The 15,266-nt window shown below is 46.9% G+C and overlaps 1 protein-coding gene across 1 annotated transcript in view; it reads right to left on the reverse strand.

Moving 5' to 3' along the window:
• Positions 1–15,266, reverse strand: part of OTOG (otogelin) — a 73,229-nt gene that overhangs the window by 28,999 nt on the left and 28,964 nt on the right. The window contains 9 exon segments of the mRNA XM_090267273.1: positions 107–274; positions 2,729–2,755; positions 5,247–5,403; positions 6,033–6,149; positions 7,977–8,096; positions 8,380–8,526; positions 8,825–8,959; positions 10,506–10,644; positions 12,475–12,582. Of these exon segments, the coding sequence (XP_090123399.1) occupies positions 107–274; positions 2,729–2,755; positions 5,247–5,403; positions 6,033–6,149; positions 7,977–8,096; positions 8,380–8,526; positions 8,825–8,959; positions 10,506–10,644; positions 12,475–12,582 (1,118 nt within the window).

The following is a 15,266-nucleotide window of genomic DNA, read 5'->3' on the forward strand; positions in this document are numbered from 1 at the left end:
AAGGGGTACCTATTGGAGCCCCACATTTCTTCAGCCACTGTAGTTGGTTTAGAGGCTCAGCATCTTCCCTCTTCTGGCAACTGCCTCCCCCCGAGATGGGCCTTACCGTGGGCCTTGGCCTTGTACAGTGCAGCCGTCAGCAGAAAGTTCACAATGTCCCCTGGTGCCACATCATCTGCACTCACCAGGAGTATGGCACTGCCTGCTGCCTTCCTGGCCACGAGGGCACCGCCAGCCACCTGGCTGGCCAGCTGGTAGGGGCCCTTACCTAGTGCTGGAGAGAAAGCACCAGTCATAAGACCTGTCTCCTTGGGCCTTTGCCCACCTCCTGTCCCTCCCTGCCCACCCCTGCCAGAGGTGGGGCTGAGGGAGGGTGCCAGATAGGTGTTCTTGGTCACTTCCCTCACCCCCAGCCCTAGGGACCTTGGTTTTCATGAGAAGGGAGGACAGGAACCCCAGGCCACCAGTCCTTGATGGGGACTGGCCCTCCGCACAGCACCAGAATCATTTCACAGGAAGCCTGGGAACAAGGTCACTCAGGGGATCATCCAGATCCCTCAAAGTCTCTCCATGGGCCTGTCCCACTGCCTGAGACTACAATGTCAGCCACTGCTCTATTCAGGGTCCCCACTGAAAGGAGATAGCAGACTTGCTCTCTGCCCACCCAAGGCCTGAGGGGTGACGACCAGGGAACACTTGGAATAGTGTTTCCTTATTCCAAGCATGTGTCACTTTTGTGTCTCTTGGGTTCCTGCAGTTGTCACTATAGGCTGGTTACCTAGACAATTATAACACCTTGTAACTGACTTCCCTGCCTCTGCTCCAGTGCCTCCTGCCCAAAGTGCCTGAGTCACCTTCCCAGCCTGTGTGGGTATAGCTCCCCATCACCTTCAGAATAGAACCCAAGAGCCCAGCTTGGATTTGGGTCCCTTCATACCCCCACCCCTGCCTACCCCTCACTTCCACACCTTTGCCCCTGCCACACTTGGCTTCCCTGTGCTGTGTCCTACCTCAGGTCTCCACTCATGCTGCACCCCACCCCAGGGCAGTCCTCCCATTTTGTGTCTGGCAGACACCTATTCGATCTCTGGGGCACAGCTCAAATATCACCTCCTCGGTGATACTCTCCCTGCACCCTCTCCTGCCACATACGAATATCACCCCTCCCCCTCTGTGTCCCACCAGCCCTTGGAGCATGGCACACGCTGATCACAGCTCTTAGGAGGGATTCTATCGGGGATCCAGGTATGTCTCTTCTACTAGACGGGAGAGAGACAGCACTGTGCTGGTAAATAGTAAATCATCAACCCCCCAAATTGAACAAAACCCCAGTTTGTAGGGTTTGCTGATTTCCATGATGTAAATACTCCCAGCAGTGGTCAATCTCACACAATTGGCTCTGGAGAGCTGGTGCGGGCTGGCTCCAATGCACCACTGTGACAGCTCTCATTGACCATCGACTCCCCAGCACCCGGCAAGGGCCTAGGCCAGAGAAAATGTGGGTAGAAATACAGAGCAAGGAATGGACGGGTGGGTGGGAGGTGAGTAGGTGGAGGATGCTAGAAACAGCTTGTCCTTTGCCAGTGACTGCTACCCAAAATGCCACAGAAGGGAGAAAACTCTGCTCAGAGCTGTCTTGCTGAAATGTCTTGCCTGATGTCAGACAGACACTGCCTGTCCCCAGGACCACAGTTCTTCCATTACAGATTTATTCCTTTGGGGGTTCAAGGGTTTTGGCCATCAGGAATGGTGGGGGTGCTAACCTTTAGGCAGGGCTGCAGTTCCTGTGAATTACGCTATACCTGGCCCAGCCCTCATCATTCAGACCCCTAACTGGTACCTTTGTCTCTCACCAGTCCCCTATCATTTCACCTGCTATACTCTTTCCAGGGGGGTGTTTTTCAAACCAAAATCTGATAATGAGGCAACTGGACAAGAGGGTGAAGCCTTGGGCCTATACCCACGTAGGCCTGTGCCTGGAGGGGTGGTGCCTGGAAGGGACAGGTGGGGGGTGGGGGGACCTTAGAAGTCAAAGATGAAGGACACCAAGAACCTGATTAACATCTAACTCTGCCAAAGTGTGACGTTGGCCCATCTGGACAGAGATCAGTGCTGAACACTACTCTGAGGCAGTCTCCCCACACTGCCTGCCTGACCCCAGGGATTACATTGACTAATGAATGGGATACATAGGTCTTTTGGCTTCAGTGAGTTGGACATTAACCTCCCCAGGGTCTTTAGTCATGACCTGCATTTTCACCCTAGTTAATGCAAAGATGGAAGCATATCCAGGTGCTGTGCAATATTGGCTAAATCTGATGATGAATCTGATGGCTGAGCCAGGCCATCCTCAAGGAGAGCAGTGTGCGTTTGCCAGAACTTCAGGAAAACCAAGGCGATGTTCTGTGGGCCTGAGGAGCTAGATCATGAAGGTTGTGGGAAAGCCCACTGGTGCAAATGGGGTTTTTACTTCCTAGTGAAGCTGCCCTGGGTGAGCACAACCCCCAGGAAGCTGACCCAGCCTGGTCCAGATAGGCTGCTGGGGACAGAGTTCTGGGGTATCCCTGGGCCCTGCATTGTCCAGGCTCTCTCGGTGTGATGGGGTCCCTTCCTGTCCCGTGTAACAGCTCTTCCAGGGCCAGCAGACCCTCAGAGTGGCTGATGCTGCTGTGGCATCAGGACAGGGCTGGCAGCGCCCCCAGACTCCACTTGGGGAGGATGCGCTTACCTTTGTTAAAGAAGTCACAGTCGTATGCTGAAAGAAAGAGAACAGAGGCTTCCTCAGAAGCTGGAACAGATGGGCAGAGCCAAGGCCCCTAGCATCCCAGCTCCTCCTCCTTCCCCAAGGGCCAGGCCAGGCCTGGCCTGCCTCCCCAACTCCAGATCCAGGTGTGGACATTAGATTCAGATGTCTTGAGGTGTAGAAAATACATTGGATCCTCTCTGTGCCCCCAGCACAAATCTCAAAGCCTGGCCTAGAGTGGGCACTCAGCATTTATCCATTGAATGAATGAATGGATGTTGGGCAGAGGCTAAGTTTTATGTGGCCCCAAAGGGCAAGATGAGAATCAAGGGGTGGAAGTTCCAATCAGAAATGTTGCAGAAGGTGCCAGAGGAATGCAGATACAAGATAAAAATCGGTCTTCCAAAAGCCTTGGGTGGTAAGGGACAGGAGCCTCTAAGATCCAAGTTTCTCATATTGTTTCCATCAGGCTCTCAATCTCCTCCAAGTGTGTGCTCAGTGCACCCTCTAGTGGTCCAGTTTAGCAACACAGCCTTTTCCCCAGGCTCCTCAGTCCTTGGGGTGAGCTGGGGGACCTTGAAGAGGTCAACTAAATCCAGGACCAAGGCTAAATTGACCTGCTGGGTTGCTATGGGCAAGTGCCTGCTTCTCCTCACATGTGGACTCAGGAAACTGAACTAGAAAATGAGAGGATCTCTGAGCCTCTGGTTTCAAGTGTGTACCAGATTAATGGCAGGTAGCCCAGAAGAGTCGTCAAGAGCAGCTCTCTAAAGTCAGACCTGTGTTAATCCCATCTCTCACTCATCAGCTGTGCATACTGGGACAAGTTACTCAGCCTCTTTGAAATTTAGTGCCCTCCTCTATAAGATGGGACCACCGCTAGCATCTGCCCCATGGATTTGTGATACCTGGACTAGGCAACTGCTCAACTCGATGCAAAATTAAAAGAAGCATCAAAAATCCCAGTAATAAGATACATATTTCAATCAACATTTAAAAAATGTTAACATTAATGCAAAATTTCCATGATAAAAAGAGTATCAAAATTTTAAAATAAAGGAAAGATCAGGGACAGCGCCTTGCCGAGTCATATTGGAGCTAGAGGCAAAAAGAAATATCAGTGATATTAATCCTGTCATTACTTAAAATGTTGATTATTTTGTTCATCAAAGTTATTTTTACATTATTTTTGATTTTTTAAATATATCATCTTAACATACAATTTATGTTGTGCGCCAGTGAGTGCCTCGCTTACTTCAGCCTAGTCCTGGACCTGAATAATGACGAGTTAGTGTGCAGAAGACATGGGCCTGGCGCATAGTAGGCCCTCATTAAATGTGTGCTCCCTTCTTCCTGAGGATATTTATCAGGGAAGTAGGGGGAGAAGCAGACTGCAGGAGGACGAGGCCATCTGTGGTAGAAGAGTCTCAGGGAATAACAGACAGAGAAAAGGGAAGCCCAAGGCAAACTCTGCCCCACCTGCCTCCTGAGGTCATCCTGCCTGGAGCTCCCAGGGCTCAGGACATGCCAGCATGCATGTCACCACAAAAAATGAAAGCAATGGCGTAGAGCACCATGCCAAGTACCTTACATGTGTCATCTCATTAAAAGCTCACAGCGCCCTGCAAGGTAGGTACAATTCTCCTAACCCTTGATTACAACTCAGAGTAAGCAGCATGCCTCAGGTCACCCCACTTGGTGGAGCCTGCGTCTGAACCCAGAGAGACTGGCCCCGGAGCCATAGCACCCTAAAGCGAGATATGCTTGCAGCAGGAAGATTATTGGCATGCAGAAAGAAATAATAAATACTTAATTAGTAATTTAAATTTCTATATATTTTGCTTCATCTTTGAAATATTTACGTTTGTATCTATTTTGTGATATGCATTTACACTAATAACATACATATATGTATGTGTATCTATGTATGCATATGGATGTGTGCTCAAAATATTTTTACTTGATATGAATGTGTAACCAAAAGCATCTGCAGACCATTGTTGCCCTAAATATGCTGATATCTTGGGCTGCCTCTGACAGCAAGTCTTAGCTGACAAAGGGCTTTTATATTCACTATCCCATTTAGTCTTCACAATAAACCTGGTGAGACAAGTCTATTCTTCTTTTTCAGATGAGAAAATTGAGCACCAGAGCAGCTGAGCGACTTGTTTGAGGTCACACAGCTCACAGATGGCATCCTTGGGTCTGGAATCCAGGGCTCCTGACTGTTCTAGCAAAGTGGTTAAGAGCACAGGTTTGCAGCCAGGCTCCACTATTAACCTGTGTGACCTTGAACATTTTACTTAATTTCTCTTAAACCTGTTTCTTCAACTCTAAAACAGGAATAAACAGTCCTGCTTCATAGGGTAGTTGGTGAAGAATTCAATGAATGATATACACAGAGCAGTTGGTGCCTGGCACATAGTAAGTACCCATAGTGAAGGTACCCCACAGGCTTGCCCACAGACAGGCCCCTCTCCCCCTTGGGTGATTGGACACTCACGGCAGAGACGTGGGGTTCGCCAGTCGATGGCCACCCCATGCTGGCAGCACTGGTGGGCATAGGCGGACACACTGGCACAGAAGCATTCACAGTCACCGCCCCGGCTGCACCCGCATGTGTCCGTCAGGCAGTTTGAATAAAACCAAGTGACATCAACCTAGAGATCAGAGGTCAGAGATCATAGGTCAGATCCTGAATGTTTGCCCTGAAGCTTCCCGGCTGATGTCAATCAGCCTCAGGGAGCAGCAGAAACACGAAGGGACCACAGGATGGAGCAAGCTGTCCATGTGGGGTTGGGGCCTAAGCTGTTGGGTCCAGGGCCTGGCTGGAGGTGTGGTTGAGGAATGGACATGGTGTATGAGCTGCCACCCAGGGCCACAGCCGGCAAAGGCCAGTCTGACAGCTGCCTTCGAGCCCCTGGAGAGCGCGGTACAGAGCTGAGCACCAGCTCTCCTCTGTCTCCGTTGCGGGCAGAACAGGCCGTGGACGAGGCCACAGCACGAGGCATTTGGGATCACTATTGAGAAGAACTTCCTGACCAGGAGGAAGAACCAGATTGAGGTAAGCTTGAAAGGGCGTAGAAGCTCTGTCTGTCTGGTTGTCTGTCCTGGGTTGTCTGGGGAAACAGGACAGACTGATTCATAGAGCAGGCAGGAGGAGGGGGACTGGCAGAAATGGATCTCCTCTCTAGACTTGAGGTGTCTCTCCCAAGGCATGATGGGAGCAGAAGGGGTCCCGAGGAGGAGGGTGGGGGCCCAGGAGTGGCCTTGGCTGGGGTCCACTCACCACAGGGTGGCAGGTCTCAAACACCTCACTGAGCAGGATGTTGCACTCCTTCTTGGCAAACGGTTCTCGGAGAGGATTCAGGACACACGTGTCCCGGGGATCAAGGGTGTCTGGGCACTGAGGGGCAAAGACAGGGCTGGTGACCTCCCTGTCCCCCAGATGTCTGTTGCCTAATATGATGGATGGACTCTTAGAGTGTCCCCCCAACCCTCCACTCCTGGTGCTCACACCCTTGTGTAATCCCTGCCCCTTGAGTGCGGGAGGGACCTAGAACTTGCTTTAAACCAACAGAAGATTGCAAAGGTGATGGACAGGTGTGGTTATGTGTAGCTGACTGCATGACCATGTTGCATCATGTGTAGACCCCATCATGCTTAAGTCTCTCCCTTGCTGGCTGGGAGGTAGCAGGCAGCCACGTAGGAAACCCCACGTGGTAGAAAGAGTGGGTGATCTCTAGGACCTGAGGGTCATCTCTGGACAACAGCCAGCTCTCAGTTCCATTGCAAGGTGATGAATGCTGTCAACAACCTCGTGAGTGGGTGGGTTGACAGAAGGTCCTCCCCAGCCAGCGCTCCCCAGTGACAGCCCAGCCCTGGCTGACAGCGTGACTGCAGCCTGTGCTACGCCAGGCAGAGGGCCGAGTCAGCCCTGCCCTGCCCCCTGACCCAAAGAAACAGATCATACGTGTGGACGGTTGAGTGCAGTTACATCTGCAGTAGTGTTGCTACACAGCTGTAGGTAACTTATAATTTCCTAATGTCTGTTGAACCTCCTCCCTCAGGCCTACATTTTCACTAGAGCCCCCTGAGGGAATGCCCGAGGAGATTAGCAAGAGAGAAATCGCAATGGGGGCTGGTAAAAGGAGGGGAACGATAAAAGTCAGTCACCCACTCAGCTTCTCCAGAATGAGAATGGGGTAGAGCACACCTTTCTGAAGCCGGAAGAATAGCCCTGCCCTACCTTAGGACTCCAGAGCACACCAGGCCATGACTAACAGCTCTCCTGACCCCAGTTGACCTAGGCTCACCTCCGTCTACTCCCCAGCAGAGAACTAAGTACCTAAGATTAGTCAGTCCAGGAAAGGCAAATATATAATGCTCGTATCACCACTCTCCCTTGCTGCACCACAGCAGACATAACTAATCAATCACAGTCTTTTCTTCCAGCTGAGCTTAACACAAGTCTTTGGTATTTCTCAACACAGCACCTCCAGCAGCCTCTTCTGACTGATCTAAATTGTCACAAGAGGTGAAATATATTCACCATACCTCTCCTGGCCCCTTCACAGAGGACCAGAGAAGATGGGACTTAATCAAGGTTACCCAGCAAGTCACTGCATGATCCAAAACAAGACACCACGTTCAGTGCTCACAGCTTGGCAGTGTCAGTCAGACGTTTCCCAAACCTGTGGGACACACCCCTCATTTCTGCCTCTGCTAATAGAGTTCTCCCTTTCAGAGGTCTTCTCTCTGATAACTTCATCCTTCTAAATATGGCCTATCCTTTAAGTACCACACTAGTCCCACCTCCTTCAGGAAGCCTCCTCTGATTGCCTCAATCCACAAGGGTCTCTCTTGGCTTCTCTGTGCCAGACCTAGTATCAGGCACTAGAAGCACAGAGATAGGTAAGGTGGTCATGCGTCAAGAAATCTCACCTTTCTGCTAGGTGGTCCTCTCTCCTAGGAGAGAGACTCTGTCTCCTTTCCATCCCCACCTTCCCCCTGGAGCCTGATCCTGGGCAGCTGTGTAGACTGACTTGTGAGATAGGATGGTGTGTATCCTTGTGCTACGGGATAGGCTAGGGCTGAGGATGCAGCTCAGAGGCTGAAGGAAGCAGGAGAAACCTCACACCGATGTCCCTTTGCCCTGACCTGGGCCAGGTTTGGTTCATGCTGGCCTGGGCCCATCTAGGTGAGAGAGTCAGCCAACTGGAAGAGGCTTTACCTCAACTGCAGCCCAGCTGCTGCCAAATTCCTGCGGGTTAGTTAACTCTAAGTTCTCCGGGGTCCTCATCTCATTGATGGTTTTTAAGTCAAAGTTCCCACAGAGTCCTGCCAGCTTGCCCTGTAAGAAGAGAGGACACCACGTCAGTTGAAGGCTCGCTAGGAGGAAACTATGGGCAGAGGGGTCGCCATGAGCCCAGAAGTCTGTCATGAATCCAGGAGCAACTACTGGGGTCACAGTATGAAGAAGAATAGGAGGAGGGTCAGAGGAGAAGGGGTGGACAGAAGGCATGATGCTCCTGGCTCCCCCATGAGGGTACAGGTCACCCAAGGATACCCAGCGGCTTGGCTCAGCCCCAGGCAGGAGCAGAGGGCCCCTTGAGGGTCACTACTCATGTGCCTACCTGCCACTGTGGCCCAGCCTGGATGTGCACTGTGGTCCTCTGGTCCCATAAGAGGGTGATGTGCTCCCGTGGGAAATGCACCAGGGTAAAAAACCCTGCTTGCCATGTGTGGACCTCCTGCTTCTTATCCAGGACGCTCTCAGGACTCTAGGGGGACAGAGATGGTCATTCCTGAGGCCAAAGAGTCCCCCCAAACCTGTGACAGCTGGGCCTGACTAGAAGTCACAGCCCAACCCCAGGGCCTCATCAACTCCTATGCTTCCCCCACACCCTGACACTGACCTCTGTGTTCCTGACCCTGGCCAAGGAATTCAATCTGGGCTGCTGACTCAATGGCTCCCAGAGAAACTGCTGTGGTAAAGAAATCAGCCCTTGGCTCTCTTCTGCCTCCAGCCCCGTTAACCTGCACATTGTCCATACAACCTTCACCTGCACCGGGCCTTACGGGATTTCCTGAGTCATCATCAAAGATGACAAGTGAGTTCCCAACGTTGATGGAAATAAGTTTCCTGCAGATGATGCCAGAGCTGTAGCAGTTTATATTTTCTACAAGCACAGAGAAGCTGGAATCTGATGTGCTCTGAGGAGAAAACAAGTTAGTTCAGTGCAATCTGCTGAGAGGCACAGAGGTAGAGGGACAGGAACTCTGAAGTGGTTTTTAATCCACTTCTACTTTGGGCAACCTATTTCCGTTTTCTGAAGCTCAATTTCCTTTGGGGGCACCTAGTATAGTGTTTAGCATGTACTGACTCCAAAAGGTATTTGATGAATGAATGAATGAATGAATGGTGGTGTGGGGGGAGGGGCAGTGTCTTACACACAGTGATAATAGTTGTGTAAGCCTTTCTAGAGGGTAATTTATAGGCATTAAACAACATTTTACCTGTACATAACTTTTTATAGCAATTTCACTTCTAAAAGTCTAGAGAGACATTCACAAAAGTATTCATTTAGCATTTAAATATTGGCAACAAGCTAAATATCCATCAATGGGGCAATAATAAAACAAACCAGAGCACGTCCTTTCTTAAGAATTCAACAAGAAGAAAGAAAATATGTACTGACTGTATGAGATAATGTTAAGTGGAAAAAAATTGTAGAAACCTATCCATATAAACTAAACAAAGTGTGTGTGTCTCATGGAAAATGATCTTGCAGGATTCACACCTGACCATTAGGAACAGGGAATGAGAACAGAAGAGATGTAAAGAGGAATATTTGTTCTTAATCTGTGCTATTATATTATTTTAAATGTTAGTGAAGAGCATGAATTAGCTTTGAAGCTGAAAAAATAAAATAAAATGGAGTCTGTGGAGTTATTGAAATTATGTGAAAGACCCCAGTACAGTGCTTGCCCCGTAGATAGAACTCATTCCGCAACAGGTTTGTCATTATTATTATTAATAATAATTACTATTATATAATGAGATAGATGGGCCCTTAGCAAAACCAAGGTCCGCTTGTGTGTCTCTGGCACTCTCCCACCTACTCTGTTGGTACCCTTTTCTCCTTCTGAAGGGGATCCTGTTTCTAATGTGCCCCGCCCCCATCACCATTCCCTTTCCTCCTGGTGAGCTGAAGGCTTTAACATGTGACTTCGTAAGCACACCAACTCTCCAGTCAGATTTCTTGGTTCAACCCTGACCCAGCTCTGCCACTGCATAGCTGTGTGACTTTGAGCAAGATACCTAACTTCCCTAAGCCCAAGTTGCTACATCTATAACATGGGGTCAATAACTCTACCTAGTCGGGTTGCTGTGAGAATTAAGTAAAATAATCCACAAAAAAATTTGCTCAGTAAACCACCATGCACATAATAAAAGCTCAAAAAGCACTAGCTCTTATTACAGACTGCAAAACATGTAGACCCTAAGGGACAAGGTTATAATGGTAAGTGGACAGGCAGTGGGGGTATTTTATGACTGGGGAGCTCTGTCCAGCCTCTAGGCTTGCTCCACATCATTTCTTTCCGCCTCTAGAGAGCAATACCTCAGGGCTTAGATGCCCCACGCACCCAGTTAGTGGCAGACTGAAGTCCAGAGCATCACCATGCCCTGACAGGGCTGCGGCCTCAGCTGCTCTGAGTTCCCATACAGCCAGTTGGGCACACACATCCAGGAGCTCACCTTGACCAGGTGCACTTTGCAGGCGCCCACGAAGTCAAATGGGAGCCCATCAAACGTGCGGTAATGCCGGTCGCCATAGGCTGTGCAGGTGGCGGCGCAGGGGTGAAGAGCGCACTGGAACGAGCCTTGCCGGCACACGCTGAAACACAGGCACCCAGGCCGGCTCGCAGGGCACACCCCCACCCCTGCTCTGAATATCCTTGACAGAGACATTGCCACTGAGCTCTCACTGTTGTTCCCTGGGTGGGGGTCAACAAACATCAACCTCCCACAGAAGCCTGGAGGGTGGCATTGTGGGTCCCTACTTAATGTAGGAGACACAGCCATTGGTGCACAAGCCTATACACACTCACATGTGCACACACTCATCTAGGTGAGAGGAGCCCCTGACTCTAGGAGACTTTGCTTGGCCTATAAGAGACATTGAGCTCAGGATAGCTGAGTGGCCGGGAAGGGCTTGCACAGAACACACTCATCTCTGAAACACCAGGCCAGGAGCCAATACACCCAGCCTGACCCCTTTGGACAGTCACAGGAATGTGATGTGGGACCAGGACAGGACATGGGTTCCACTGGGAGGGAGGCACCATTAGAATGAGCTGAGGCATCCTGGTCCTGTCTCCTTCGCCTCCCCATCTTAGCCCCACTGTTCTAGCTGATATGGTTTTGCCATTGACCAGAGAGTTGCAGGAGCCAGGGTGCAGGGACCCCTGAGATGGTCCCTGGGCCCCTGGGGCAGTGGCAGGGCTGCCTCCGTCCTGCAGACACATCAAAGGCTGAAGGAGCACTGGGACTCAGAGCCCCGGAAAGCACAGGCTGGGCCCTCTGGGTCCTCTGTGAGGATGCAGGGGGAGTGCCAGGGAGGCTCCACGTGCCCTTCAGAGATGCCCTCTATGCCAGGAGCCTCTGAGGGCATCTGGCAGAGGTGGCCACAGTAAGAGCTGCTCAGCCCAGTTGAGAGGCCTCCTTGATTGTTGAGGTAGTTGTAAGGCCTTTGAGGGGCCATTGGTGTAATTCCCACATTTAACTGATTTACGAAGCTAGGGAGACTCTTGACTCTCCCAGAAGCAGAGGATAGGTGGAAATTAGGAAAATAAGTTGCTTAAAAAAGAATCACCATAGACATCTATAGGAACCAAAGCTTTGGAGGGCGAGTTAACGTGAGTTGGGTTCAGCAGCTGTGGAAGCCTGGGGGCTGTTTAGGAAGTTGAGTCTCTACCCACTTCCTACCCCCAACTGCTTGGCCCAGCACAGATCCTACAGAACTGGACCCCCTATCTGTTTCCATAGACTCCAATCCAGGTGCACACACTCTCACATATGTACATTTAGATTATTAATGTACATATTTGTATGAATATATATTTACATATATACTTTCATATATAGGCATGTAAACATTCGTAGGAAAACACAAATGCACATTTACACATATATGATGGTGCACATATAAATACAAAGTTGTATACCCAATGCACATACACATTCACACACTTTGCATATACATGTCCCCACATACTAAATGAATGTGTATGCTTATATGTAAACATACATACACAAATTCTTAACTGTATATATTCCCTAGCATATTCAGGTTTATGAATGCCCACCTATTCATATACATGCATGTGCATATGCATGCTATGCATTTTGGATTTCTGATCACACTTACGTGTTTATATAAATATGCAAACACACCATCCTGGTTACAAATATGCATGTACACATTCATATACATGTCTGAACAAATCACATTCATGTTAATAGTCACAAAAACACCCCCCCAGTTCTTTCTATGCATACACTTGTATATGTAGGTAAACATCTACACAGGATACACAAACACAAAAAATAAAATGAATGTGGTAGAGAGGGGCATGGTAGACTGTGCTCATGATCCTGCATCCCACACCCACCTTCCCACACCATCCCCAGTAAGAGCTAGAGCCCAGATGGGGCCCTCACTTACCAGGTATGGCAGGGAGACATGACCTGGTCCCCAGGGAAATACTCCTTCCCCTTCCAAGTGCACGGGCACTCCTCTGGCAGGAAACATGCATCCCCGTGTCTGAGCAGGCTGTAGGGACACAGCAAGCAGGTGGTCAGGAGAGTACCCATCCCATTGCTGCCAACTGTGGAGGACCTTGCAACCACATGGCTACCCTGGGGTGGCTCTCAGCATTTACCCTAGAAGACACTGACCATAAACCCACTACCATCCTGTGCGTTGAGGTTCAGAGGTACCCTGGTAACTGGAAAAACAAGGCACAGACTTGGCCCAGCTTGGAAGTCTCTCCCATCCACCAGGAAGCCACATCCTGCAGCCAGGCTAGATGTCAGGTGCCTCTCAGCCACTAGCCATATACTAATAAACAGCAGTGAACACAGGTATTGACTCTCCTTCCCACGTTGCTCAGAGAACACCCAGTAGACCTGCACTAAAAGAAATGTTAAATGGAGTTCTTCAGAAAGATGGAAACTCAGCTCCACATGAAGGAATAGAGTTAAATAAAATGGAAAATATGATGGTAAACATAAAAAATTATTTCTTAATTTCTTTAAGAGAGAACAGCATTGAGAGTAAGATTTGTGTCAATGAATTGTGGGGTTTATAACTTATATATGTTAATATATGACAATAATAAAAATGAGAAGGAAGTAAATTAAAATATATTGCTGTGAGTATTCTACAAAAAAAGTGGCAAAATATTAATTTGTGGTAAACTGAAAAATGAAAGATAAACGTATAACTTCTAGAAAAACAGTAACAATACCAAGATATACAGTTTAAAATTAATAAAGAACATAAAATAAAATACTTGGAAATAACCTAAAAGAAGACAGAAAAGAAGAAAAAACAAAGACCAATAGAACAAACAGATAATAACAAGATGGTGTATTGAGTCTAATCAAATTACATTAAATGCAAATGAATAAAACCTTCGATAAAAAGGGAGAAACTGTAACATCAGCTAAAAAAGGAAGACCCAAGTATATTCTGTTTACAAAAGACACAATGGAACTATAAAGTCCCAGAGAAGATAAAAGTAAAATGGTGGAGGAAATACCATGCAAACACCAGTCGTAAGAAAGATGGAGTGGCTACATTAACATCAGGCAAAGTAAATTTCAAGACAAGTAGCATTAACAGCAATAAAGAGGGATATTTCATGATAATAAAAGAGTCGATTTATTGAGAGAACATAACAATCCTAAATGGGCATGCACTAAGTAATGAAGTAAAAAAAAAAAGGCAGAAGCAAAATCTCACAGAACAGGAGAAAGAGATAAATTCACAATTATATTTGGAGATTTCAACACTCCACTGTATTGATGATAGAACAAATAGGCAAAAATAAACAAACAAATGAAAACACTATCATCAGAGATGTAAAAGACTGGAACATCTCTAACAGTCCTCTCAACCTAATTGACAATTACAGAACTCTATCTGATAACAGCAGTATGCACAGTATTTTCAAGCATGTATGGGAAGTTCACCAAGACAACTGTGTTCTGTACCATAAAAAAACAACAACAATAAATTTCAAAGACTTGAAATCATACAAATTATATTCTCTGACCAAAGAGAAATTAAATTAGAAACCAGGAACAAAGACATATAAGGAAACCTCCAAATATTCCAAAATTTAGTAACATTTCTAAATAATCTATAGATCTAAGAGGAAATTAGGAAATATTATAACAAAACACATTGCATCAAAATTTGTGAAGTGCAGCTTAAGCAGTGTTTACAGGGGAATTTTTAGCTTTAAATGCATATATTAGAAAATAAGAAACGCAATAAAATATCTAAACTGGAAAACAAGTCCAAATTAAATTCAAAGTAAGTAGTTAGAAGGAAATAAGAAGGAGAAGAGCAGAAATAAATAAAATAGAAAACAGAAAATCAACAAATAAAAAACAGAAATCAATAAAACCAGAAGTTGGTCCTTTGACAAGATCAATAAAATTGACAAACTTCTGGTTAAACTGGATAGTAAATAAATGAATAAATAAATAAAAGATTCAAATACTAATACCAGAAACAAAGAGGAGACAGCACTGCATATGCTGTAGAATTAAAAGGAAAACAAGGCAATGTTGTACAATGTTAAGCCAATAAATTTGACAACTTAAATGCAATGGAAAACAAAAACATCAAATGCTTATGAATAAATTCAGTAACAAATGTGCAAAAACCTGTATGTAAAAACTGAAACATGGCTGAGAGAAATTAAAGAATACCCCATAAATGAATCTATAATACCATATTTGTGTATTGGAAAACTCACTAGTGTGAAGATGTCAGTTAACCCCAAATTGGTCTACAGATTTAACACAATTCCAATCAATATCCCAGAGGTCTTTTATTAGAAATTAACAAGCTGATCCTAACTTTACATGAAAATGCAAAGATCTAGAAGTGCCAAAAAACTTTGAAAAACAACAAAGCTGGAGCGCTATCACTTTCTGATTTCAAGTATTACTATAAAGCTTTAGAAATCAAAACAGCGCAATATTGGCCTAAAGATAGAAACACAGATCAATGAAACCAAACAAAGTCCTAAAATAGACCCACATTTATACAGTCAATTGATTTTTTTTTTTACAAAGGTGCCAAAGCAATGCAATAGGTAGAAGAAAGTCTCTCTCTCTCTCTTTTTTTTAATAAGGCTAGAATCGTGGTATCTGTCAGAAAAATAAAATAAAATAAAACTTGACTCCATTTTACCACATATACAAAATATAATAATTTTA

The sequence above is a fragment of the Furipterus horrens genome, unplaced genomic scaffold, assembly GCF_987537825.1.
Source record: "Furipterus horrens unplaced genomic scaffold, mFurHor1.1.pri manual_scaffold_2, whole genome shotgun sequence".
In the NCBI taxonomy this organism is placed as follows: Eukaryota; Metazoa; Chordata; class Mammalia; order Chiroptera; family Furipteridae; genus Furipterus; species Furipterus horrens.